This window comes from Calidris pugnax, unplaced genomic scaffold (genome assembly GCF_001431845.1).
Source record: "Calidris pugnax isolate Ruff unplaced genomic scaffold, ASM143184v1 scaffold50, whole genome shotgun sequence".
In the NCBI taxonomy this organism is placed as follows: domain Eukaryota; kingdom Metazoa; phylum Chordata; class Aves; order Charadriiformes; family Scolopacidae; genus Calidris; species Calidris pugnax.
In genome coordinates, this window is record NW_015090780.1 from 2,298,595 (window position 1) to 2,326,492 (window position 27,898).

Consider the following 27,898-nt stretch of genomic DNA (forward strand, 5'->3'; position numbering starts at 1 on the left):
TTTGTTCATTTACTTGCTTTTTTTAAGTTTAAAAAGTTGGTTTCATGAGCTCTTAAGGGCTGGTATGTGTTTTTATTTTGGAGTTGTTTTTTTTTTCTTTGTTTTTTTTTTTGGTGTATTTCTTTTTGACTTGATTTTAATTTCCCTGTTGTGTTTTGTTTTCTTTTTTTTCTTTTTGTGTCTGTGTGTGTACGTGCTCTTCTTTTTCACCCTTATTTCTCCACGTCCACTGGTAGTTGCATTGTGTTGTGACAGTTGCTGTGCCCAGGCGTGAAGAACCTCCCTCCCGAGCTGCTCTGGACCGTAGGTAAATGCCACCCTCTTGGCTTGGGCTCTCCTCACCACCCCACCTGGTCTCTAATGGTCCTTCTGCCTTTCAGCAAACTTCTCTCCTTCCCTTGACTGGCCCAGCTTTCTCCCCGGGTGCATTTGCCCTGGATCCTCCTTTCCTTTCCTTTTTTTTTTTTATATTCTCTAAGAGGAGGAAAACCAAATCAGGATTCAGTGAGCGTTTTCCCATTCCTTGCATTTCATTTATCCATCACGATCTGTTGACACGAGTAGGGAAGGACAGCAGAGCCGTGAGGGATGGTGCTGATAAAGCACTGCTGTGTTTTAGCACCATCCATCTGGCTTGCTTTTAAGGAGAGGTAACTTGTCATCTCACCCAGGCAACTCTTTCAGCTGAAACAAGACAGGTTATAGCAGAGCTGTGACAATTCACAGCCTCTTGGGATTTGGAGCTTCCTGGAGATGGGGACAGAGTCCCCTGCTGTGCCTCGCTGTCCTCCAGGATGATGGGAAGCACTGCATCCCCCTGTCACTCTCGGGGTTGGTGGCATCAAGGAGGAGGCTTCCCCAAAAGCTAAAATGTAAAACATTGCGGTTCATTTTCCACTCCACACTGCACTGCATCCTGGGCAGGGCTGTGCATCCCTTTCTGGCATGTTTTTAGGGGCTGGCCAGATCTCTTGGGGTTTGTACAGGAGTGGGATGTGTTGGTTAGATGTTTCTGTAGCTTCACAGGGTTTTCTTGGGTGAGGGGGCTTGCTGTGCCCCATCTCCCTGCTCCCAAGCAGGGCTGTGGTCCAGCACTGGGCTGTGCCACTTTAAGTGTGAATCCCTTTGTGTTTTGCCATGTTACCGGTACCTTTTAGCCCTCAGGCAGAGAATCTGGCTATATTTCCTAGGGTAAGCATTAGCCTTTATTTGACAGGCAGCAGCCAGCCTGTTAAACCAGCTTAAAATCCTGTTGGAAGTCGCGTTGTCGTGGTCAGTAAGTTTTCATTGGATTCACTCCCAGCGTGTGTCTGATTGATTGCTTTTTTTCCTAGAGATTTATGAGTGGACTTAAAGAATTTGCTTGAAAAAAAACGAACACCAACCCAACAAAGCAGAACAAAACTGTTTTCCAATAGCATTAAACCCACCCCCCATCAAAACTCTCCCTCCCAGTACTTGACCTTCTCGCTGTGCGTTTGCAGCACTGGCTGAGATCAGCTACTGGAGAGGATGAGGACCAGAGCCTGGGTTAAAGTCTGCTGTAAAACACAGAAAGCCAGGGGCTGGTTTCAGTGGACTTTGTCAGGTTTTACTGCTCTTTGAAAGACTGAACCTACCACGCGGCCAGACGTACAGTGACACCCTTTTGCATGATGATGTACTGGAGTAATTACTTGCTACTTAATCTAGGAAACCTGTATTTCCCATGGAGCTAATACATACAAGAAAACTAAGCTAAAGAGCTCCAGAACAGGCTAAATAAAAACTTTAGGGTGGAAAAGGAACAAAAATTATGTAATTTGTTGAAGAGCCCAGCTATCTTGAATAGAAAGCCTGGGTAAAGTCGTAGCAGTTTCTCTGGCTGATGCTGTGGGTGCTGCTCCCAGTTCTCCCAGCTTCACCCTTAAATCCCAGCTCCTGTCTGTGTGCGGACAAAGTGAACATCACCTTGGGAAGGTGAGCTGTGGGTGCACTGATGGATTCAGCCATTAGTCAAACTGGATTTCTGTCTTGAGCAGGCAAAGTGAACATCACCTTGGGAGGGTGAGCTGTGGGTGCACCGATGGATTCAGCCATTAGTCAAACTGGATTTTTTTTACTAAGAAAGCAGCGAACCTCTTCCAAATATATTTCAGATGCAGGCAGATAAATTAATGAGAAAAAATATATATATAAAAAAAGAGGGGGTGACTGTATGTTCTGGCTGCAGCTTCCATCACTCACACTGTCCATTTATCCTCGTCTACCCACTTCACTAACCCAGCTGGGCACTGGTCCAGTCTCAGTGGCACATTGAGCCCAGCATCACATGAAGGTGATGGGTGCTGCCCTGTGGCTGTGGTGCCCACCGTGGTTAAGGAGTGGGTTGGAGGAACACAGTATCCCTGTCTCCCTCCCGGGTTCCTGGGGGTGATCTGCAGTCACTGCTACCTTGGCACCCTTTCTGCTCAACACTGGGGTGCTTATTCCTCATAGCAGGAGCCCTGTGACTTGAGCATCTTCCCAAGGCATCTCCAAAAAGACTGGCTGCTTGATGTGAGAAAATTGTTAAAATGTGCCTTGGAGGAGCTGTCGTGTCTCCAGAACATCACTGCAGTAGAGCTAGTCTCACTGGTTTGGGAAAAATATGGTGACCTCTGAGAGTATCTCAGATTTCATCTTTAAATTGAAAACGTGGTGGAACCAAATCTGAAATTTGCATGAGGTTCCTGTGCATGCAGGTACGGTTTGGGCTTGTAATGCATGTGTAGCTTGGTGCACCCAGACATTGTCACCTGTTATGCATCAGCCGCTGGATTTGCTGAAAAAAAAAAAAAATTTTGCTCTTTATTGTCACTCATGAGAACAAGACCTTGATCTCATCTATGTTCTTATATTGGTCTTTAAAAAAAACCCCACCAGCACATCACGCCCAAGCCAGCAGCCCAGCCCAAGGAGTCTCTGGCTGCTGGGACTGATGGCTGGGGAGGTCTCATCAAGAATCTCTCGGAGGCCCCCACATTTTCCCTGCTGTGTGGTGCCCGTTTGCTTTTGGAGCACGGTGCCAACTGCCTGTCCCTGAGGGTGACACGGGCACACAGTGGTTTCTGAACCAGCTGCCTGGTCACAGCACATCTGCTCCAGGGGAAACACTTCGTTCATATGCTAATTTTCTTTATTCTGTTTCTTTCCCCCTTTCCTCTGCCCTACCTTTCCCCCCCCCACCCTGTTTTTTCTTTCTCTTATCCCTTTGGTTTTCTTTGGTGAAAACACTTGAAAAGCACGCAAACGCAAACGTACGGTGCCTCCAGGTATGAAGTGCATGTGACTCTGAAACTGTGTGTCATGTCACTCCTTGTTCTTCGTTTGGGACTGTAACATGCAAAGCCTTTAATTAAAAAAAAACAACAAAACAAACAAACAAAAAAACCTCTGAAGATCAGTTTTTTCAAAGGAATGAGTGAAAGCCCAAACCAGACTCCCCATCCTGCTGCCTCCAGACTAACTCGTGCACCTCCATGTACACCTTAGCTATTGGTACACACAAGTGTTGGGAAACCATCTGCCAAAATGAGGATTTAAGGAAGGAGACTGGGAGAGCGCTTGATAAGCTTGCTTTTTTTAAGGATGATTTCTTGATGGTCTTACCAACCTCCTCCAACTCATGCAACGCTTGACAAGAAAACTTCCCTGTTCACACTTCCATTTTCCCTCTGCCATCACTCCTGCGTCTTCCCCTTCCTCCCTCCCTCTTTTCCCATTCTTCATCGTGTCATTTGTCTCACTTCATGCTGTAGGAGCTGTAGGTAACTCTAGGTTTGCTGAATTTGCTGGTGTGGTGGCACCGTGGGACACATCAGTGGTAGACAGGATGAAATCGCAGTAGCGGCCGTGCCTGCTTTTGAGGACGACTTCTGGAGGAGAGAAAGATGTGGAATGCTAAACTGAAATGATCATTCATTTCTTCTAGTAATCCAGTCTGATTTTTGGGAAAAGGGTAGCTCGTCTCAGCAGGACTTCTCCATTTCAGGTTTTTCTTCTAAGACTGACCTAAAGCCAAGAAGTTCTTAGCCCCAGTTACTCAATGTAGGGCTTAGTCTTTTGGGATGAATCCAAACAAAAAGACCTCTATGTGGCTGGGTAAGATTTATTATAAATAATGTTATCTCAGGTTCTGCAGAAAAGAGTAGATTTTCAAATCACAGGCATATTTTATATGAGGTGGGTATCTGAAGGTGTAGTCAAGTCAATATTTTATGATGGGGAATAAATGGCTTGCATTTCAAGACTGTGGGCCAAGCTCTGTTCTTAGAACAGTTTAAATCCTCACTAGATGCATTAATGCCGTTAGAGCTGATGTGATTTAGTGCCTGATTTCCAAACCTGGTTCCAGTTTTCACAGATGCAAATTTTATGACCTTCGTAAATCACACTTACCACTTTGGGTGGTTAATTTACAGCAAATGGCATCAATGGATTGCAAGTATAATATTATGAATGTGTTTTCCTGTTGTCCTAATCAACAGCCTGTTGTGAGCATCAGACATTTTTCTACTGCTGGGCGTGAAATAAGAATGTGTCACTTGCATCCCATTTCTTATAATGAAATATTTTATATTTTATAAGTTTCATAAACATTCTCAGTTATGAAAAATAGCTTAGGCTGGAGACATAAAGTCATGGTTAGGGCAATAATTGGCTCGCTATAGGAACTCCAGCACGGCATGGAGACTCATTTACGTTCCCATTCCATTCCAGCATCCATCTCCTTGTCACCCTCTTCCTAATTGTTCATCCTGGGGTTGTTGAAAAAGATCATCATGGTCTCTGCGTGCGTGTCGTGGTGTGTGTGTGTTCTTGTGTGAGCTCCCACCCACTGTTGTGTGCTGCTGCCCTCCTCGTGTTGTGGGGTTTTGGTGATGTCCTGGCCGGAGGCATGATATCCCTACTGTCCCCTGATGCTTGAACGTTGTCTGTGCTACCAGGAATAGAAAATTTCCCTTCCCTTTGGATGGGGGGAGCTGGCACTGGGAGTTAGTGTGGTGTTTCTCTGTGCTGTACTGGGAGGGGTGGTGGGAAGCAGCTGAAGGTGACTCGGAAGCATCGCTCTGGTGGGTGGCATGAGCTGTGTGTGTTCCTGTGGCGTGCAGATCTTCCCACCTCGCTCCCCTTTAACCAAAACATGCTTCCCTTGCTAACAAGTGACCCACGGACCAGGAGGAGAGAGAGAAAATGTGAGATGCCCCAGCCGGAGGTCCTTTCTCCATGTCTCTGGAGGACATGGTGGCACCTTGTCCCCTGGGTGCACACACCAGTGCAGGGTGCCCTCCATCCAGCATTTTGTAGCAAAGCCCAGTTAAAGCGTTGTGCAGAGCCCTGCTTTTTCTTGGAGGTTCTGGTGAAATAGTGCAATGCAGTAGCTTCTTCCCCAGCTTCTCATGTAATATCAGGTTAATGCTGAGCATTCAGTGCAGGTTGAATTTCAGGTCAAGTACATGGATGAGTTTACACCCATTTTAATAAGTATTTAAAAACATTGGTTTTTTTCACCACATGTGTACCATCACCCTGCCACAGAAGCGGTGAATTTCTGTTTTTTTCCCCCTTTTGCCTGGGAGCATCTGTGGTGGCCAAAGAGACTGTCACCTTCAGCACACTGTAGGCCTTGTGTTATGGGATAATGCAAAGGAAGGAGCTCCTTTTGGGATCCTGAATCCTTCAATCTAGTGAGCTAATGAGCTTTTCAGCTCTGAGACTTGCATCGCTGGGAGCACTGGATTTGTGCTTCCAGCTGGAGAAAGTGGGGCTGTTGTCCTGTCTTCTGCTGAGTATGGATCTCCCTGAAAAACTAGCTCACGGAAAGAAGAGCAGTCGTGCACACTTCATTAAATGCTAAGCACACTTTGTGCTGGATTTTATGCACCACCATCTCCCATCTTGGAACAAATCTGCAAACCCTAGGGTGGGTTTGAAGGGAGGTGACAGCCCAGCGCTCGTGCATTGCTCCACTGCACCAAGGTCAGCTTCTTCCTGATGTCTTGAGTGAAGAGGATCATTAATTCATCAGATCAAGATGTGCTCTTCTCTGGGTGGAAGCGAACAGGGCTCGACTGGGGAGCTGAGCCAAAATTTTCAAGCCTATTTTTATTCTTTTCTCCATACTTAGGATTGGAAAATGTTCTGATTGCCTCAATCTTGGGAACAGCAAATCTGCTTTGCTGAAGGGTTGTGGTTTGGAGGATGAGTTTTGTGCATGCAGAGGAGAGGGTTTTCCAGTTGTTCGGGGTTTTTTTTTTCAGTTAGAGGAAAACTGTGAAACTATTGGTCTCGTAATGGCTGGAAAAAATGTGGACATGAATATCTCTGCCTTTATTTTACAGTAAGCAACAGCCCCATTTCTTACAGCACCTCAGCTGAGACTGGTCCATTAGTCTGCAAGAACTTGCACCCCTTTTCTTCCAGTCCTAAGGTTTGGGACAGTTTAAGTAGAACCTTCTTGCTGTCCTTAAAACCTACAAGTCTCATTTTTCCAGCAAAACCATTAAGTATACGCTGCCTTGGGCTTGTGTCTCTTTGGGCTGTGATGATGTGGGCAGCAGCAGGCAGCCCCTTCCTAGCCCCTCAGGAGCTCCTCATCCTCCCCTTCATCCCTGCAACGATGCGTCCTCCCACTCGCTTGTCACAAGCAATGACTGGAGGCGGCTGCTCTGCTGACTTTGCACCCTCTGGGAACAGTGATGGCGTGTGGCACTTCAATGCTTTGACAAGGGCATGCTGGTGGCCTGGAAAAGAGTTTGCAGCAAGCCCTGGGATGAGCCCCGTTGGCCTTGACCTCGAATGCAGGGTCCCCAAGTCCCGCTCTTGAGTAGATGCTGCTCTTCCCAACTGCGTGCAGCGTTTCTCTGTCCTTCCCCCGACACCTCCAGCTCACATCTTGACTGTGAATGTCAGCCTTAAATATTTATGGAGGAAGCCCCAGTCTCCCAGGGGCTGAGGGAAGAAAGCAAAAGTGGATGTGGAAGCTAATTCAGTGGTTTTTAGCACAAAAGCAGGATAGGCACCAGGGTGTGTGTTTGTTGGGTGTTTTTTAATTATTAACCAGGATTCCCATTGTCAGGTTCTTTTTCTTGCTGGATCCAGAAGGTAATAATACATGATTTTGCCTCATTTTGGGGCAACACCTAGCACGGACAGTAGGGAATTGGCTAAACTTGACCCCAGAGCACACTGCTCTTTCTCCTGGGGTGGTCCTGACCTCAGCTCCCTGTTTTGTCCACCCTATAAGCTGCTCCCTGCCATGCTTCCCTGCGTTCCCAAGAGCAGTAGGGTTGAGTTTTCCCGCTTACCTCCAAAACTCAAGCTTCTCCCCACTAAATACACAGCTGAAGCCCCAGGCAAAGCAAAGCCAACTGCTGAACTACAGGTGGTGAAACAACTCTCCTGCCAGAACCCCGCCGTGCTGTGCAGAAACTCTGGCAGCCCCTTGGTTTCTGGGGAGGTTCAAACTCCGGTGGTGCAGACAAGTTTCTCTCTCTCTCTTGCTGTCATTCTCTCTCTCTCTCTCTTCCCCCACCGCTCTGCCTTAGGACACTGGTGGAAGTAGCAGCCAAACCCCTCTCTCCATCCTTCCCGAGCTGTCCCCCCGTTGCAGTTGGTGGCACAAAGCTGGTTCTAGTTGTAAGGACGGGGCAGTGGGGGAAGGTTCCAAGACAGGAGGCTCTGAAATCAGCTCTGTCGGAATATTAATGGTCTTTATTTTCTCCCTGTAGACTCATCCCTCCTCTGAACCAGCTGGAGCTCCTGAGGAACCTGAAGAGCAAGTCGGGACTGACATTCAGGTTAGCAGCAGAGTTAAGAGAGCTTGGAAAGCACATGCTTTGCAACTTTTTTTCTTTTAGTTTTGGGGGTTTTTCTTCTTTTTTCCTTTTTCTTTTGTTGTTTTTTCCTTCCTACTTTTTGCATATGGACAACCTTGAAGATGTGAGAGGTTTTGGCAGCTGATCCCCCCTGGGTCGTTCAGCGACCTCCTCCCCATCCCTTTCCCGTGCTGTACATGAATTTCTTCAGCCTGACTTGGCTCTGGAGTGATGTCACAGTGCTCAGCCGAAAATGCAAAGTCGTATTTTGGAAGGGTCTCATCGAGGTAGCATTCCCGGTTTTCCTCTGACCTTTCTGTTCTTCACCACCCTCAGAGGAGACTCAGGCCCAGGATGTGTTAATTCATTCTCTGTTCCCTCCACCCTTCCCTCGCCTCCCCCAGAGAGCAGGCAAGGTTGGAGCGGAGAGAAATTTTGGCTAAATTTGCTATGGCAAGGTACAAGGATTGACCCAGAAGGCCAGAAGTCCTGCAGCTTAAAACTATGCTCAAGAGGGGTAATTCTTGTGGTTTTTTTTTTTTTTTAAGCAGGCGAGGTTGCCCCAATTGAGTGGGGAGGGTGCAGACCCTGGGAGGGATGGAGAGATGTTGGCTGTGCCTGTGGGCATGGGGACCAGCTGGGGAGCGTGGGATGGGACCTGCCCTGGGCTTTATGTCTCTTCAGAGAGCAGAGATATGTAGACACGTGGCTGCAAACTTTAAAAATGTGATTATTTGAGCTAGTGACTGAGGCTGGGTTTTCGAGGTTGTCTGAGCAAGGAGCAGAGGGTGGAGGGGTATTTTTCTGAGTCTCTCCTGGCTGTTGCTTTCAGCCCAAGGGTCAGGGTCTGTGCAGATCTCAGTGGTCAGTGGAGGCAGGACCAGGGCTGGTAGAGCATCAAGCTCAGAAGTAATTGAGCTCCTCCTGCCCAGGTCTCTTCTCACAATCTGGTTTGTCCCTTAGTCTCTCTGGCATTAGGGGAGGCAAAACCTTGTCTGCTGAGGAACACAGTCTGCTCCCCCTTTTGTGGGGCTGCAGGGGCAAGGCTGCTTCGAGGACCCAGATTAAATGCAATTTCCCAGTTGAATAGTTGAAGGCAGAGCAGGTTTCCCTCGTTGCTGGAGGGAAATGCCACCAAGATGCCTTGTCAGTGAAGGAGATATTTTTTTTCTGTGTGGCCTTAGCTTGACTTGCAGCGTCACACCCACCCTTTTGCGGGTGTTCGGATTACGTTGTCCTCAACATCAGTGATTTTTCAGGGCAATCAAGTGGTTTGGGTTCTCAGGACAAAACCGCATATGAAAATTGTGGCGTCCCACTCCCTCCACGTAGCCTTTGCCAACTCCTGTGGGGAAGTAGCTGCCAAAGGCTTTGGAGGCAGAAGCCCTACCTGGAGTGGCAGGATGTCAGGGCAGGGGTCCATACTCCTTCCCACCAGTGTCCCCCAAGGACCACGTGTTAGCACGGCAGGATGAAGCCGTGCATCAAGAGATCTGACATTAGCTCAGTCCCAATGGCCAGGAGGGAAAAGCAAGTGCACCAGGATCACGAGGGCCATTCAGATCCTTCCCTATGTGCACAAAAAGGACAGGGCGGTGCATTTCCAAAGGAAGGGGGCAGCTCTCTGAGCCCACAGAAGTCCTCCTGTGCTCACACAAATCACACGACCATCAGGTGTCCCCGTCATGCCTAGGCACGAGGATGGGTTGGGATAAACTCTTCAACCCTGTGCGTTGTATGTGTCTTCTCTGAGGTTGTGTGAGTCTCCAGTGATCTTCTGTCCGGGCCAGAAATTCCAGGAATTAAGCTCTCCTTTCCCTCTTTTCTGTCCACAACTTCCACTTAGTTGTATTGTTTGGTATTGTCCTTTCGTTATGTTTTTAACAGTGAAGCAGCAACATCTTTTGCCACCTGACACCATGCTAATGTACTATTGCTTCTGTTTAAAGGAAAGAGCAGCAGCCCGAACCATCGCCAAGGTCTGTATCACTGCCAACACGCCATTCCCATGCATTCCCCCTAGATTTCTCTGTACGTGTGTGCGTGTGTGTACCATGTCGTGGCGCCATCGAGGGAAGCATTCTAGGTATTAACGTGCTTTTTTTCTGTGCTGTGCCAGTCCAACGTTATCTACGTGTATGCTGGACCTTAAATCAGATCTTCCTTCCAGCCTGCCCTCGGGCTGGAGCTGCGAGGGTAGCGAGGCTGTGGGGGCTAGAGAGAGCGGTGGGCAGCACGGGCAGAGCTGGCAGACACTTCTCCGGGGCGATGGCAGGGCTTTTGGTTTATGCTGCTTTTTTTTGTTGTTGTTGTTTGTTTCTTAACTTTTGTTGCTGGAGTGGTAGCTGAAACAGTATTAACGCAGGCTCAATCAGCGCCGATGGGTAGGTGATGCTTTGCCCATGTCTCCATCACCCAACGCCGTGCCAGGCGGAGGTGAGGTGGGGAACGTGAAGCCATCACCCTGTCACCAAGGTAGCAACTTCTCCTGAGCTCCTCTGGCTGCAGGACACCGCGTGGGGCTGCGTGGGACCTGCTGCTCCGTGGGACACAGGAGGGCTCTCTGACCCGGCACGACGTTGCATGGCAGAGACACCCTTTCTCTCCACCCCATCCCCTTTGGCCTCACGACCTCTGGATGAAGCACGGTCACTGCTCCGTCCTCCCTCCACGCCTCCAGCCCACCACGCAGAGCGTGCTCAGCCGGGCGCCCTCTGAGACGTGGCGAGCACCTTCCAAGGCCAGCCATAAATCTCACCTAGGGGAGAGCTTTTCTCTATTCACACGTCCCAGGGAAAGCAGCAGGGCTGGTATCTGGAATAATTTTAGGATACTTTTCATCCCCTTTGAATTATTTAATTCTGGGATTTTTTTTGTGCTATATTTTCCCAGTTCTTTTAAGAAGTAGTTCTGGTGCTGAATCTCATTTTTTTTCTTGGGAAGCAAGACGCAGAACTGATGATCTGTGGAGATCATCTGCTTGGCTTTCAGATCCTCCATTTCATATCTCAAAACATAGCTTACAGCCTAAATATTGTCAAGACTGAACATGTTTTTCAGAAGTATAACTGGCATTTTGCAGATGTAATTTTCTGCTGTGCCTTTTAGCTTATAAGAGGCCAGAAACAAATTTTCCCTGGCATTAAATCCAACCAAAGATATCTGGGTAGATACGGTGCTGAGTAAAGGGAGGAAAATTCCATCCTTCCTTCTTTTCTCCCCCCTACTCTTTTTTCTGTCTTTCATTTGAGCTTTTCTTTGCAAGCAGAACCTGCGCAGCACTCCATCCACTTTCCTACCAAATAATCCAAATTGCCAAGATCATGTTTCAGCTATCCAGAATTTTATTTTTTTTTCCCTACGCGGGGTCTCAGCCTGTGCAGCAAGAACGAAGGCAGCCTCCATCCAGCTTTATTAAAGCAGGGAGCCTTATGTGGGAAGTGCTCCCTGGGAGCAGACCAGGGCTGAAATCTTGGCCACCGGCCCGTGGCATCAGGAGGGTCAGCGTTTTCATCCCAGGGGCCTGGCTGCTCCGCTGCCCTGTCTCAGCCAGTGACATATTTTGGATGCATCAAAGGGTAAATCCACTTTTCTCGCAGGCATATGACCGTGCAATGAGACAAAAATCTCTTTTCAACCCGATCAGCTCCATAGCTAAGGAAATCTTAGGATCGATGGTCCCTCATAGGGTCCCACCAGCCATCATCCTAAGCAGGCAATAGGCTTATTTCTGAGGCAGTAGTCTTATTTCTTATTTTTGAATCTCAGTCCTGTCTTGCAGGGTTCATTTTCACCCGTTAAAACACCAGGCTGGATATGTTTCTTTGTAGGGGTTGCAGATTTTTTCCCTTTCTACATCCATTTTCTACATTGCTTTCTTTATCTCGTGTCACAGAAAGAAGTAAATAGAGCCTTTCGCTGCCCTTTTTCAGAGCATTTTTTTCCTATGTATAGCTACATCATTGGGGTCATTTCCAAACGTTGCTTTCCTGCTCCTGTAGTGTATCTGTCTCTCGTGACACAGAGGGTTTTGATGCCCTCTGTTGTAAGATGCTAAACCAGACTCTGAAGCTGAGGGTCCGCAGCTGCTGTGTAGATGACATTGGAGTCCTTGCCATATTGTTCAATTCAGCTGCCATAGAGCAGAACCACAGCTCTTCCCTTCTGGGTTTTGTTAGGGCAGTATCAATTCTACCTGCTCCCTCTGCCCTTTTCCATCTCATAACATCTCAGACCTCAGGGAGGAACTTCACAAAATTGGTCCCTATATTCGGGGGCGGGGGGCAAATCAGCTATTTTCCCAAATAAAAAGTTTCTCTTCCATTCACATCCCAAATCTCCCACCCACTTTGATTTCCAGCAGGCTCACAATGATGCTCAATGTGTCATCCTGCCCTTAGCAAAGAAAGCTTGTGCTGTTTCTCAGCCCACCCGTCGGTTAATCATCCAGCCGTGGTCTGTCGCTGATGACTATCACTTTGGAAACTCCTCAGGATGAATCTTCTCTCATAGCCGACCCCAGCACCACGCTTTTGTTGCTCCAGCTGCTAAAGGATTTACCACTTTCCATTTCCATCCACGTAAGGAAACGTAGTCTCTCATCTGGAGATACCTGGATCTTCCTCCCATCGTAGTTATGTTTAGAGAGTGGCTGATTTCCTGTAACCCTCTTTCCCTAATTGAAAAGTCCTTACAGCAAACAGAACAGAAAAGGTTTTTTTTCCACTATTTTGCATCTTAACATATTTTGAGTCAGAGAAGGGATGCTGGCACGGCTCATGGGAGCGTGCTGTGCAAGATTGGCATTGCCTTGCAAGGTCAGGAGCATCCCAAACGCCCCACCAGTGTGTGGGGCAGCATGTGGGGTCTTGCCCCCTGGCTCTGATGCCGCTGTAGCCGTGCTGATTCCTGCCCAGGCAGTGCTCGGAGAGCTGCTGCCTGGGGTGGGAGGACATGGGGAGGTGATGGGGTTAGCGTGGCGGAGGCTCGGGGCCACCTGGAATTACTCAGGTGGCTTTTTTGTTTTGGGCTTGGCATAGAATGGGACCAGCTGATCCGAGACAGGTTACGTCCTTTCTCTATCATTCCTGGTGTGTTTTCCACCGCGAGCTTGTCTGCATCCATCTCTGCCCGAGTGCCAGGAAGCTGTGAGCTGACCTGCTCGGGGCTCATCTCCCCGTGACACAGAGCTGGGATGAGTGGAAAAGACGGTGGCCTTTTTCTACATGCTACCTACCTCTTCCCTACTCCCTCACACCCACTCCTTTTTTTTTTTTATTATTATTTTTCTCCCTTTTTAAAAATCTGCTTACAGAGCCTCCTCTGTTGCCCATCACTTTGGGCACCGTGTCCACTCTACCATCTGTCTTGGCCAGGAGAAGCAGCCCCTGTCCCCAGGTAGTGCTCATCCAAGCATCTCTCCACCCTGCTCTCACGCAGGGTCAAACGATGAGTCCTCTCTGCCTCATAACCCCGGGGAAGGAGGGCTGCTCTCTGATGGGGCTTTTCTCACCCCTCCTGCTGCAGAAAGTCAGCAAATCAGAGTGGTAACAAGGTTTGATTGTTCCCTCGTTAATCAGGCTGGAAATTTGCTGTAGCATCTCGTCTCTGTTTATTTTGTCTTCTGATTGTAATGTCAAAGAGATGGACGTATGGTTAGCCAGGACCGTGGAGGCTTCTATATGAAAAGTGAGCTGCAGATGCTTTTTAACAGATGGTTTGATCAACATCTGAAGGCATCTGTGACCACATTTGTTCCTCTTGTATTTTCCAAAATATGATTGGGTGAAAAGCTAAAAATTAATGAACCAAATGATCATAATAATACATTAATATCAGAGAAAAAGAAACAGGAGAATTCCAGGGAACTGGGAAGCTAAAACTCAGATTACTTTGTCCAGCATGAGTTCAGCCCTGTAGGTAATGAGAGGAACCTCTTTGGAAGGTTGTCCTCAGCTGTGGTTTGTCCTTGACCCTAATGAACTCAGCAAGACCTTGGCCATTATATTGAGTGAATTCTGGACTGAGCCACCTTGTAATGTGTATGTATATCTGTGCGTATATCTATCTATATATCAATGTATGTGTATGTCTGTCTGAGATACACTGTTCAGGGGTGTGATTCAGGCTTTTGTATGCACTGGAGGATGCCTTTGGTTGACTCAGTGGGCCCCTGCTCATCCAGCCTAGGGTGTCTGAGGTGTCACTAACCACTACTGCCCATGGAAACCGGTGTCAATCACAGGAGCCAGATGGGCCATGGTAGCCTGGGTTGGGGGTTTGACCTTCTAATCAATTCAACTGGTGTCAGAGACTCATGCTGGGACTGACAGTAATCTGGAAATAATCAGTTGCCTTCAGGGGAGCGGATTATTTGCACAGAAGGGACTGCATCTTTCCGTAGGGACCACAGAGGAGACTAAGAGGAGGGAAACTCACATGTCTTCCCGAGGCTCTGCATGCTGAATATCCCACTTCCATGCCGCAATGCTCAGACCCCAGCTCCAGAACAGCCCTGGTAGCCCCACCAGTCCCCAGGACTCCCTGAGGATGTGGGGGTCCCATTGCGGGTGCCTGAGGAGTCCCCAGGATGGAGGGGGGGTGTTGGCTGAGCTTGCACAAGATGCCGTGAAGCAGAGAGAATTCCTTGCAAATTCCTTCTGCGTGTGCCCATGAGCTCTTCCGATTGCCGAGTTCAAATGTAACATGAGGTTGGGTTTTTATGCCCTTTGGCCTTTTCCATCTGTCCATGAACTCAGCAAGCCATGCCCGCTGGTGGCCAGGTGGGGTGACGAGGGCCACAGCATTTACCCTTCTGCAGGTAGAGGGCTGCTCCATGGCGTGGAGAACCCTGGTGGTGGTGGCGATCTCCTGGCAGGGCAGTGCCTGAGCAGTGATTTGGGGTGGGCTCTCACAGGAGCTGTGGTGGTGCCTCAGCCAAGCCAGAGACTCACCAGAAGTGGTAGGGCTTGTCTACAAAAAACAGATGCATGAACACAGATTTTTGTATCCCTTCCCATAAGGGACTGCACCACACCCTGGTTTTATCTTTTTTTTTTTTTTTTTAATGCCAGGCTTAATATAATGCTATCTCCTGTATGCAAAGTGCAAATAATTTGCAGATAAACTAGGTCTCTTTGTGATATTTTTTTTTTTTTAAAAGGAGAAATTTGAACCTTTTGGATGTTGTTGAACAAAACAAGTTAAAGTTTTGGCTCTCCATCGCTTAGACAATTGAAAAAAAAAGTCTTTTTTATCTGTTTAGAGGAAGAAGAGACTACTTTTTGTTTCCAATACAGATGAAAAAATCTTCCTGCAGGATTTAGTCAATTGTAGATGAGCTGATACCACCAATTCAATGCAGAATGCAACATTTCTAATATATTGACCACAGAGAGACAAATTTCAGAACCTCCCCCTGTGATTTCTATTCTTTTTTTCCATTTAACACTCTAACAGAAAAATCCTGTCATGAACCCGGCCCTCAAAACACCTGTCTTTTAAACCTAGAGTCAGTAATCAAAAGTTTCCTGTCTGGCATTTGCTTCCAGGTCTAATTTTTACTCTCCCCTCATTTCCAGTAAAAGCAAACCGTGCAGAGAGTCACTTTGCGGATGCTGCTCAGGAAACTCTAGGTACCACGGGAAATGCGTCGCACGGAACTAATCAAAAGCTGCACGGCTCATTCTCCCTCTACCCTGCTACCACCCGTTCTGATCACTTCTCTGCTTAATAGAGGTACTAGATGAGTAAAAAAAAAAAAAGGTGAAAGAGCCTCCCCATTTGCCCGCTCAGAAATTAGAGGCTTCCTTGTCTGCTAATCGTGCAGAACATGTGAATCAAAGAGACGAGGATGGGGAATTTGGTCTGGGCTAGCAAGCTGGTGTCTGCTCAGCAAGGAAGGAGGCCAGGAACTAAAGATTAACAAATGATGGAAAACTTTTAAAACAAATTAAAAAATTTCATTATTATTTTTTTTTTTAAAAAAGACCCCTTCCTCCCTATCACTCCATCCCTCCTCAGGGTCCAGGAATCCTTACAAATTTAATTGCGCTCTCCAGCAATATCAAGTTAGTAGCATGAGAAATTCCAGCTTCCTCCCTCTGCTCAATCACCGTTCCTTTGGCTCTCTGAACACTGCAAATTGACCTTTCCTAGACTTGTGGCCTTTGGAAGCCATGGCTTGCCTATCTAGCACCTCTACTACGCAGCTAGAGAAGGACTAATCTCAGCCTGTCCCACCAGACGTAGGGGATCTGGGTTCCCCGTAGCGTTGACGTGGCATTGTGAATGGTTCTGTTTCTAGATCCCACGGGGAACAGATAGCTAGAGCAGAGAGTTTTGTCTGGGCAGAGTTTCCATCTTTTTCATCAATCTGAACAACTCTTAGGCGTCTTCAGAGAATTCCCAGTGAGCATCCCTTAGTGCACCCATCTGATGGCCGTCAGGGTATGCAGATACGTGCATCTTATTTATGCATAAATACGGCGTCTACTTCCACGCCTGCCCTGGAGGAGCCTCTTCCCCCACCCCAGACACTGCTTCTCAGCAGCAAACATGCACCTTCTTGAGTGAGCGATGCCCGGAGTTTGCATGCTGTGAATGCTGTCAGGTGAAACCCCATCAGCTCTTCCCCGCAGCCAGGCAGGTGGAAGGAAGCTCAGGAGCTCAGGGCACCGAGTGATGCCGCATGTTTGTGAAATCGGATTTTTGCATGCTCTTTTTTGGAGTCCGTTTCAATTCTCAAAATCACCAGTCTCTGTCTCCCTCAGAAAGCCAACAAACTGCAGTTTCAAAAGTACATGTCTCTCTGATTTTCTCCATTAATTGTTCCAACTTGTATCTTTTCTTTTCTTGCTATTTTTTTCCCTACTGGCTATTTTGATTATCTGTCAGTCAAGAGGCTAAGATTTGTGCCTGAGACTTGCCTGTACCAGCAGCTCAGAAGGGGTGTGGTAAATCCCATCTCCGGATGGGTAACAAAGAGGAAGGGGGCATGATCAAGGTTTCATAATAAGCAGTTTTCCATGGCAGGAAATCCCTTCAACCTGGATAAATAGCCTGAATCTCGGAGTTAGCCTCCTGCTATGTGTTTTGACAGTGCTGTGGTCTTCCTTGAGGTTTATCCCTGAAAGCTCTGGTTTAGATATGGGGTGATCATCAGTTGCACAGACAGAAATTCAATGCATTTCCAAGTGGCAAAGATTTGGTCAATAGTCTAGCTGAAAAAATAAATTCTCATGATTTCTGTAGCGTTTCCACTTGCCAGGTGAGGTTGTTTTATCCTTGAAGGCGGAGGCATAGTGCAAGCAGGGACTGCTCCCCAGAGGAAGGCTCCTTTTAATTGCTCGATGTTGAGGTTGGTTTTTGGCAGAGATTAAAGCAAGCAGTGATATTCGTAATGCTGTCCTCTCACCTGTCCATGTCCAGTTCTGTTTTCTGGAAAATCAGCCACTCTGATCTTAATGTCTTCCTTGCATGTCTTCCTAGGCATGAATAGTTAATTGGTAAAGCTACTGTAATTTTTTTTTCTATTTTCTACTGAATTCCTTCCCACTGTGGTCCTCATTTCATCTCCCCTGTCTTGAGTTCTGCAAGGGAAAGGGAGGATGATACAAATTATTATCTCAAGATTGTCTTAATTCATTGGAGACCCAGAGAAGGAGGGTTACAGACTGTGGTTCTTCCAGTCAAAAAGGAGTCTTGAACTTCAGGTTAGCTACAAGAGCATCTTTCATACCTGCATCCATCCTGAATGTAGTGTTTTACACACCATGCTTTAGTAAAACTATAGGTTATCCTTGAAGGGACATAAAAATAATGCAAATGTCTTGTTTTCCTGGCCCCTTGGGCTACCTGCCTGCGACCCCCCACTGCACACACTCTTAGGGGCAGATGCCAGCACTTTGATGCATCTAGGGCTGAGTGCTTAAAGCCTTCATCTAGGATGCATATAACAAAGTAAGAGCAAACGATGAGGCAATTATGGAAAACTCAATGTAGGTAAATTAATAGAAAACTTCTTAGAAGCTGTGGTTTCTTAATGCACTAAACCAATGCTCTCTAGTCAATAAATGCAATAATGCGTGCATTTTTAGGCTGTAATGTAACTGTACCAAGCCAGATTATCAGGTCTATCATATTCTGCTTTGTAAGAGACTTTTCTTGCATCTACTTGGAGAGATGAAGGCACCACAGAGACCTGATGGTGGGAAGAAGTGGCACACAGGTTGGGGAAGGGAAGGTGTTTGCAGAGCCCTTGACTGGCCTGCGGGTCTGGCTGCAGCATGTTTCTTAAAGTCTTGTTTAGGAATAATCAGCCAGCTCAAAGATGCAATTTAGCTGTTTTGCTTTGCTCCTGCAATGCAGAAGAGCTGAGCTGGCAAAAAGCAAAAGGTTGCAAGAAGACGCAGGATATGTCTGATGTGCTGTTTGAGAGTGCTCGACATCAGTTTGGGGTGAAAAAGGCTGTGTGTTAGGAAGAGAGGGGTGACTGTAAAAGCAGTGCTGCAAAATACCAAAGGCTGAGGTTAAAGACGTGTCTGGCTCCAGTGTCCCTTCACTCACTGAGGTCCCACGCTGATGTGGTGGCTGTGGGGATGGTGCAGCTCTGCTCTGCCCCGTAATGATTTCAGTCACTCTCTTCAACCTGCATCTAACATTGGAGATGAAGAGGGATTACCCACCATGACGTTGATCACTGGCTGACCTTTTGTCTTCCTTATGCCCAGGTTCCTCTCCTAGAAACTCCATTCTCCGGGCTGAATTCACCTTTGCAATGGCTTTTCTGAAATCACCGGAGGCAAACCAGGCTTGAGCCTGGTCCTCTCTTGATTTCTGCTCTAGTCATGGCAAGTTTTGCACACACAGATGTATTTTCCTTTCCTTCATGTCTCCAGTAATTGGTTTCTGCCTCTTACTCCCACCTGTGACCAGAGTGGAGCCCAGCGATAGCCACAAAGGCTATCAATCACTCCCAGCACTCCTGCCTGGTTTTAGCAAGCTGTTCTCATACAGCGTGAGATCAGCACAAACTCTGGATTGAAAACCAGCCTCGTGTCCCAGCAGGAGATAACCTCTTTCTCCTGGCTGTAGATTCTCAGAAGAGTGAACACTGTTACTGGCTGAGTTCATCTGCAGAGGCAGATTTGAGTCCACTCTAGTCCAACCCGGTTTGGTTATCATTTGCTGCCTCCAAAATGAAAGGAGAAAATGAAATGATTGCTCAAGCATAGTTTAAAATCAATGACAAGACATTACAGGTGATACTTCTCATTGATCCAAAATTACTGTTAACGTAATGAGTCCGCATTTTTTAAAAGTGCTGGTTTAATACTACTCTGAGGACTCTGGAGTGAAGCCCAAACCAGAGGGTTTCAAACAGGAGCTCAGACCCCCAGCATCCTAAAGAGGCTGATGGAAGCTTTTTTGTTACTGTGGAGGACTCTGGAATGAAGCCCAAACCAGAGGGTTTCAAACGGGAGCTCAGACCCCCAACATCCTAAAGAGGCTGATGGAAGCTTTTTTGAAGGTTAACGAATATTTGTATTTGAAGGTTAGTTTGTATCACTTGTATTTTGATGCTGAGTGCTGGGCTCTTGGACATAAATGAACCTAAATGCAAAGCCCAGGAAGGCAGTGAGTGTCTTTCTGTCAGTGGGGGGACCATGGCTTGGTCCTTATGTGTTTGTCCAAGCACGGGCTCTCCTGTTTTGACTGGCAGCAGAGAAAAAAACCAACACAGTTTCTATCCTTTGTTAAATTCAAGTAAAAAGCTGGGAGTTTTGTAAACCTTCCCCAAAGTCAGCCTGGAAACATAACTGTTTTGTTATCGGATATGGTTTTAATAGATGCCAACTGAAATTGGTTATGAAGACTTAGGAACTAAAGCCCGCCCTGTTACGCTGTTACAGCTTCCCATGATCTTTGTCTCTGGTTGCCACAGTTTTCTTTCCCTTCCCTTCCCCCTGGAACGAGCAGGGCACCTGCCCTGTGCTCACCCCGCTCTTAACTACCACAATTCCCAGCTTTAGTTCATGTTGTCTCGTGTGGCTGGATTACTGCTCTCCTCACATTCATGTCACTGACACAGACACTTCCCACCCAACTGAGGCTCATTTACCATCTGCTCGAGTGACATCCAAAGCCCACCCCTCCCAGACACTCTGTGTCACTCTGCATGACGTTCTGGTTGAATGAGAACATGATCTTGGATTAGCTGACAACATATATCTCTATATATGTCTATATTTCTTTTGGACTCTTTCCTACCAGCTCCTGCAGACCCCAACAGCATCCTCCTCTGCAGGGACTGTACTTGCATGTGATTCCAGGTGTCACTTCCAATGAGAGAATTGCATGGCAGAAGGAAAAAATCAATTAATTGTTCATGTTGTCTCATGTTGTCTATGTTAAAACAGAGAAGTTACGTCAGGCGTCGGGTTTTTTTCTGAGTAGTGAGTGCTCAGGAACAAAACCCACCCAGATCTTAACTGTTCATCAGATTTCTAAGTGATTTTTTTAATGTGTGAAAGTGTTGCACCTCATGCTCTCAGGCTTTAAACTCTTTGCTCATATTCCTCACTGGGTTCAACGCTTTCTTTTTTTGCCTTTTGTGATTCCTGCCAACGTTTGCAGCACATTTATTGTGGGAGTGGAAAAGGGGCCCAAAGAAAAGGCCCTGCTTTACTCAGTGACAGGCAACTGGTTTTATGCTGAGATTGGTGATGGGAGCAGCTCAGCAGAGGAGGAGGCATAAGAGATTGCTTTGAATTCTTAATTCTGGTGTGTTGCTGATTTGTTTTTTATAAAACTTGCTTTTAAAGAAGACCAGGTAGTTCAACCTATTAGTACTACTGAAATGCAGTAGAATCCAGAAATATTCTTCTGCAAAATCAACCGAAATAAAGAAAAAAAAGAATCTAATTGGCCTATTTAGGATTAAATGACAAATCAATTTTCAATCTGGTTTCTAATCCAAGAAACACAGAATGAGGATTGCTTTTAAACATTTGGCTCATTATGTACGATGATTTCTGTAGCATTAGCGACTAAGGCTTACATCCAGAAAGGTATTTAGGCACATGCTTGTTCCTAGATTCCTGTGCGGATTTGTGCCTCTGATCTGATTTCCAGCTCTGCTGAAAACATCTGTTGGCCCCGTGGCTTTCAGACAGACCCTGCAGGTGGGCAGCACGCTGGAAATGAAATCTCCAGTCTCCACCTGAATTGAAAACTCAGCATTAATTGGAAAAATTCCGCCTTTTCTAACTTGGTCGTGAACAAATTTTATTTTCTCTCAAGGTGGAATGGTTGCCCAGCTGGTGGCCACAAATAATCCTGCCTGGCAGCCCACTTTGTTCACGGGGATGGGGGTGCCTCCCCGGGATCGCGCTGCGCAACGGGGGGAAATGCTGCCTAAGCACCTTTCTCTCCCTGTAAACGTTCGATGTCTCCCAATGTGAAGTGACTTTGTAAAAATAGCACCTTCTTACTCAACAAATCTGCTCCCTGTGTGTCTCCGAGTCACGTCGTCTTCCTTTACTGACACAGACAAATGTCTGTTCCCCTCAGCGCAGCACAAGCCGACACGGCCGGGGAAAAGGGAGCTGGGTTTTGCTTTGCTTCAAATATCAGCAGTTCAGTTCTGATTGAAGAACCTTGTGCCGGTTTGGAAGGCAAAGGAGGACTGTTTGGCTCTGAGTTTTGAGGTGGCGTTGCTGAGAGACAGAAAAAAACCCCACAAAACGACCCAGGTCTTTGGTTGGTGACCTGAAAATCTGATGTGGAAATCAGAATTCCTGCCGTGTTCTTCCCCCAAATCGAGTCAGAGTGTTTGCAGCAAAATGATAAGTGGCTGCTGCAATGGTACAGAGTATTGGGAATTTAATCCATGGTTTTACTCAGTTTTGATTCACCTATATAAAAAATATTGGCTGTACGTGCAAGTGTCTTGCCTCTATTAGTGTATTTTAATGTTCAATTGCTATTCAGAAAATATCAAAATCTCCAAAACCATTTGCAGTTTGGTTTCCCCAGGGCTGTCTCTATAAAGTTTGCCCTTTCATAAAGATTCACAAAATTTTTTTTGTTTTGCAATTTTCATGTGAAAATTCATCATCTTCATTTGGGTGAAAGCTTTTAATAACAAATTTCAGCATTTGCAAAATAATTCAAGCTGAGCGGTCAGCAGACCATTTCTCAGTAAGATCATCTCTGTTTCTGGGAGAGATCTTTTCAAACCATAATTACAAGGTTTTAAAGAAATAGGATTTTAATAGAAAAACAGCAATAAAATGCCATATTCTGAAGACGTAAAATTTTGCTTTGCGTGTTTATGACACCCGTAGCAGAGGTACAGGTAGATGTTAGCTAGTTTTTAGATCAAATCTTTATAGAACACAAAGGAATTGCACATTTAAGTGTTTGTATTTATGTATTTAAGTATATGGCTGGGAAAAGAGGAACTCTTGAGAATATATAAAAGGGGGAGATCATGTTTTAAGAGGGAGGAAATACAGGAGTTGAAGAAAGGGAAAGGGCAGGTCTGAACAACGGAAGTGAAGCGTTTCCAAGAGAGTTAAAAGTTTAAGGTAAAGGCTTTTTTAAATTAGTATTTTTTTATTAGACATAGGGTTTTGGAAGGCAGTTGTGAAAGAAAAGCTTCCTCGCTCGTGATCGGAGCCGATCAGTGATTTAAGGAATCATAACTTCATTGTTTAACGTCATTCTGTCCCGCCAGCCCTGGCATCCCACAAGGGGCTTCTGTTTAAGTCCTCATTATTTTCTCTCTCTTAATAATCATTCCCATTTCACTCATTATGGCGGAAACATTTCTACAATGCTTTCTTTAAAGAAAAAAAAAAAAGAAAATAAATATTTATATTTAAAAAAAAAAAAGCCAACAGCAAAACTACATCTCACTGCTGCTTGGAAGTGCTCTTGGTTTCTAATGGCTGGTGGGGAAGGACTGCGTGGTTTCCAGAATGACTCCTCCTGCTGTCTCCTTTTTGTCTTTGTTTCAACGTGTTTCTCTGAACAGTCAGAAGGTCAGTTTGAAAGATCGTGTCTTCTCCAGTCCCCGCGGTGCTGGCACCAAAGGGAAAGGCTCTCCACAGGCTCAGGGCATCCGGAGGTCCCCCAGTGCTGACCAGAGCATCGAGGACAGCCCGAGCAAAGTCCCCAAGAGCTGGAGCTTCGGAGACCGCAGCCGAGCCCGGCAAGCTTTCCGCATCAAGGGAGCGGCGTCGCGGCAAAACTCAGAAGGTGAGGACTTGGGATGCTGCCCTGGACCCCAAAGCCTTGTCCAACCCCAACGTCTTCTCCATCTCAACCCAAGAAGGGCAGAGGTACCAGCCAGGGTGCTTACACAAATCTCCTTTCCCTTCCAGTCCTTTAGCTCAGAGTATAATAAGAGATAAGAAAACGCCTGTTGACACCGTGATAATGTATATATTTATGTACATAGGGATGGGGAAAGGAGGAAGAGTCAGGCTTCTAGAGATGGGTGAGAGCTGCAGTTGGCATTACTGGATGTCACCATAACATGTCTTGGGAAATGCTCCCATCGAGATGCTCAGCAAAGATATCTCTGCTGCTTCCCCTGGGATTGCTGTTTGTGATCACACTTGCATTTTCTCGCGTGGTACCAGCACGGGGAATGGTAACATGTTGTCCTTATTCCTCCTTCTCCCAAATCCAGAAGCAAGCCTCCCCGGAGAAGACATTCCTGATGAGAACAAAAGCTGCAATTGCGAGTTTGTGACGGAAGATTTGACACCAGGGCTGAAAGTCAGCATCAGGGCAGTGTGGTAAGAGAGGGAGAGGGGGGAAGCGGTCTGCAAAAATAAATAATAGAGTGGGGAAAAGGGAAATTTAAATCCAAGCAAAGGTGGCAAATGCTGAAATGTCTATGCTGCAGGCTGTTTTTCCCCTGGGTGGCCTGCTCTCCTTTGCAGAAAATTCTGCCAGAAAGGGCGATTTTTGCTGAGGGAAGGAATAAATGGAGAAACAGGAAAATTCCCCGCAGGGATGCATCCAAATGATCACTCTCACCAGCTTTGAGATTTACTGCTGACATTTACAAAAGTGGTGCAGAGAGGACATTGGCAGAGCTGATAGTCCGAGGGGCATCGGGAACCCCCTGTCGCAGAGGGGGCTTCAGCCCCAAGCCCCCGCAATCCCCCTCTCCTATTGCTGCATCCTCTCCCAAACCCACAGGACTGGGATTTATTCCATTTTCCTTCCAAAGCAGCTCCCTGTGGTGTTTTTTATCTGCTACTAAGCAGGTCAGGCTGCAGCCCAGGGACTATATTTTCTCCTTGCTCTCCATCTCCTGCAGCATTATGAGATTTCTCGTCTCCAAGCGCAAGTTTAAGGAGAGCCTTCGGCCCTACGACGTGATGGATGTCATCGAGCAGTATTCAGCTGGTCACCTGGACATGCTCTCCCGGATTAAAAACCTTCAGGCCAGGCAAGAGACCCCTCTCTTTGCTTCATTTTTTCACTGTTCTTTGTTCATTGTGGAGGCATGCCCAGGAGAGAGACACTTTCCTTTGCAGCTACAACTTACTCTTTTTCTTTCCAAGTCTCAAGGAAAACATCGGTGCTTGTGGCTGGAACCCCCAGGGATGAGCAGGGCAGGGACTGCAAATGGTGGTGTTATACCACCAAAATTATCTTAATGCCCACTCCAGGACATACACACATAAAACACAGCTCCTCCAGGCTTTACTTTGGGAATTTCTGTCATTACAGTATATCCCATAGATACAGTAGGTGTGTTATCTCTGTGGTCCTCCTGGCAGGATAGCAAAGTTTCAGTGCCCCAGTTTTAAGGCTAATCTGGCTAATTTGGGAAGGATGCAAAATTGTATCTGGTGCGGTGGGATGAGCAGAGGGTAGGATGCTAAGCTGGTTTAGGAGGAATCCCACCTCAGATGGTACAGTCTGGTGAAAGTACATGCAGATGGGGATTTCTCATCCAAGCCCACCAACGGAGGTGTGGATTCACCAAGCTGCGTTTCAGCCTCTCTGCTCAAATTTTAGGGGGAAATGAGATAGTTTTAGCAGAGGAAGAAATGTGAAAAAGGGACAAATGGAAGCAACAAGGGTATTTAAAATTTCATTTTCCGCTACAATCCCCCAATTATTTCTCCTGCAAAGAAACCCAGGCGAATTTGGTCTCCCCTGAACAGAGGATCTGAGCTAAACCTTTTTGTCAGACCACTCCTCCCTCAGCCCTGATGTCCCACAATGAATGCTGGACCCCAAACCCCCCAACACTGTGTTGGCTCAGCAGAAGTAGCCCCAGATCTGCTGAGCTTGAAGGACACCCAGAACAGAGCCAGGGCTTGGCCATAGGCTATTTCCAGTCAAAGTAATTTACCATTTACTTTTACACTTGGAGAATGAAACAACCATGTTGGCTGTGGCAGCCCAACTTCCTCTAGAAGCCATTGAAGAAGTTTCCCTTTAATTTCAAACCCACCTAGGTCCCTGGCAAATTCAGCAAATGTACAAAAGAAGTGTGTTTGGTTATGCAAACAGCTAATAGGAACCCCAAGAATAGAATAGGAAAACTGCCTTAGGAAAAAGAGGAATCTCTCTTCTTCCACTAACCTCTCAGAGACCATTTTAACTCTGCTATTTTTGATCTTCAAGCAGTGGAGGTAACTTTCTCAGCCTTGCTCCATGCTGTGCATTTCCCATTTCCAGATACGCATCCAGAAGGTAAATTCTCCCTTGCGATGGGGACTAAAATATCCTGGAGAATTTCCTGTCATTGAGCTGCTCACCCCCATTCAGTACAAATTCAACGATTATAGATCCAAGGCATGTAGCTGAATCTGGAGAGGGAAGAGGAGGAGAAGGGGATTTATATTTCCTAACTTTAATAACCTGAAACCTGAGGCCTCCAGTCTGCCTCCGCAGTGAGTAGTGAGCCGTTGGGTTGTCATCTCCACTGGGTCAAGGTGGGACCTTTAAGTTGATGTGCTGCAAAGACAAAGTGGTTTGGTTGGCTTCTTTCTAGGGGGAGTTAGGGTAGGCAATGGCAACTTTCAAAGACCAGTCTGAATTCTCCTCTCAGCTGTACCCTTGGGACTGCTAGGCTGAGGTTGCTGAGGCTGGGCTAAGCTGTCTAGCCCAGTGCAGGGAAGTCAGGAGGACCAGGAGCTGCTTTAAAAATGTGAAGTACCTGGATTTGGGCTCCAGGGCTACCAGGCAGCTTCACTGATATCACTGTCCCCGCTGAGCAGGAGACCAGTGATGGTGATGGGAGCAGACCCCCTTGTGGTCACCCTTTGAAGCACTCATCACCATAGCTAGATGGACACCAAGCGGTCCCATGGCTGGTCACCTGCCCAATAGAACTGGAAGGGCCACCCTGTAGATGAGGTGTGTGCTGGGAATAGCCACGGGCAACGTTGGGGCATGGCCAACTGGTGCTAGAAGTACAGTGGAGCCCAGGGAGGTTGTCACAGGCCAGCTCAGAGGAGAACAGATACTTTTATTTCCCTTCCCACCAGCAAAGCACTGTGTTCTCCTCACCAGCTCAGCTCAGCAGGGCTGGCTGTGACCTCCCGTAGGTGATTGGTGGATTTAAAGCTGCATTCCAGCAAATGTCTGGGGTGTTTACATGCACTTTCCTCTTTAATCATTAATGTCTCTGTCACTGTGGTGTGTCTGTAACGTGCTCTTTTCAGCGTTGTGTTCACACTGTCTCGTGTCTCATCCTGACACCTTGCCAGCCATGGATGTCTCCCATTCATTGAGTTACACAGTCCTGCAGCGTATCTCACCGACTCCAACGACTCATGCTTTTCTCAACTAGCTGAGGATGTGTTATCTAGCACTGGGACTTTAAAGGAGAATGAATATATGTTGTTTCCTATCCAACCACTTCAGTGGGATAACTCTACACATATGCAAATACATTGCAGAGGGTAAAGCATGTTGCCTGTTATATCTGGGGTGGGGGGGGATCTCCTAAGGATGGTTCGGTGGTGCCTAAATCTCCAAATCTTACCCCGGAGTGGATAAGACTGGCTTTCACTGACAACCAGGTGGTAGGACAGAACCTTCTGTTTCCAGCGGAATATATTTTTCGACGTCTCTCTCTTCCTTTCTCTGTCGTTCTGTTTTTTCAGTTGTTTCTTTCTGCAACTTTTCTGACCAACTTTTTCCTCTACGTGTTGCTTCATTATGCATTTTGCTGGTGTCTTTTTTCTTATTTACTTTGCCAGGATAGATATGATTGTGGGTCCCCCGCCCCCTTCAACTCCCCGGCATAAGAAGTATCCAACCAAAGGACCCATGTATTCTTCTAAAGAATCTCCCCAATACTCGCCTAGGTTAGGATTCACCAAATGCCGCTTTTCTCTGGATTTTTCATTTGCTTAATGTCAAACCCCTTTCATGCCAGTTATATGACGGCATTTATCACTTAGCAGTGCAGCTCGCTAAATCATGACTCAGAAGGGCTTGCTACTCTGGGTATGCTCTGATTTACTTTCTGCAATGAGCTTTCACACTAGGCAAGCCAAAGGGAAAAAAAAAAGCCAAAACAGGGATTTTCATACAGTCATCAGTAACCATCAGTTTCTTCAGCTAGCGTATTGTCTATTTTCAGTCTTCTTCTAGGTGTTAGAAAGCAAAAACCTGTCTTTTTAAAATCTCATATTTTATAAGATTTTCTTCAAATGTCAAAGGTGGAATATTTACCCACAAAGCCACTAAAATGATCTCCTTTCTAAAAGTTGAAACACTCCACACGCAAGCAAAGGAGCCTCTGCAGCTCTTTGTACTATGACATGAGTTTACTTCAGTGGGCAAAGTAAGAATGAAGTGTTTCGCACCCGATGAACACGGTGGTCTCTTTTTCTGGCTGATGCAACTCTACCGACCACGGAGGAAAAATATTCTGTTAAAATATTTCAACCATAGGACTCACATTCATAAAAAAAAAAGATCCTGATTTTGCAAGCAAGAAGAAGAGCAGGAGTCAAACCCAGCCCTCAGTCATGCAGTGAGGTTTTTCTCATTGCCCTTATTAAGTTCTC

The 27,898-nt window shown here is 46.6% G+C and overlaps 1 protein-coding gene across 1 annotated transcript in view; it reads left to right on the forward strand.

Moving 5' to 3' along the window:
- The window catches only part of KCNQ2 (potassium channel, voltage gated KQT-like subfamily Q, member 2), a 70,199-nt gene that overhangs the window by 28,873 nt on the left and 13,428 nt on the right, over positions 1–27,898 (forward strand). The window contains exons 10-15 of the mRNA XM_014954921.1: positions 7,752–7,820; positions 9,788–9,817; positions 15,419–15,472; positions 22,879–23,102; positions 23,539–23,647; positions 24,178–24,309. Of these exons, the coding sequence (XP_014810407.1) occupies positions 7,752–7,820; positions 9,788–9,817; positions 15,419–15,472; positions 22,879–23,102; positions 23,539–23,647; positions 24,178–24,309 (618 nt within the window). The remainder of the gene's footprint in view (positions 1–7,751; positions 7,821–9,787; positions 9,818–15,418; positions 15,473–22,878; positions 23,103–23,538; positions 23,648–24,177; positions 24,310–27,898) is intronic.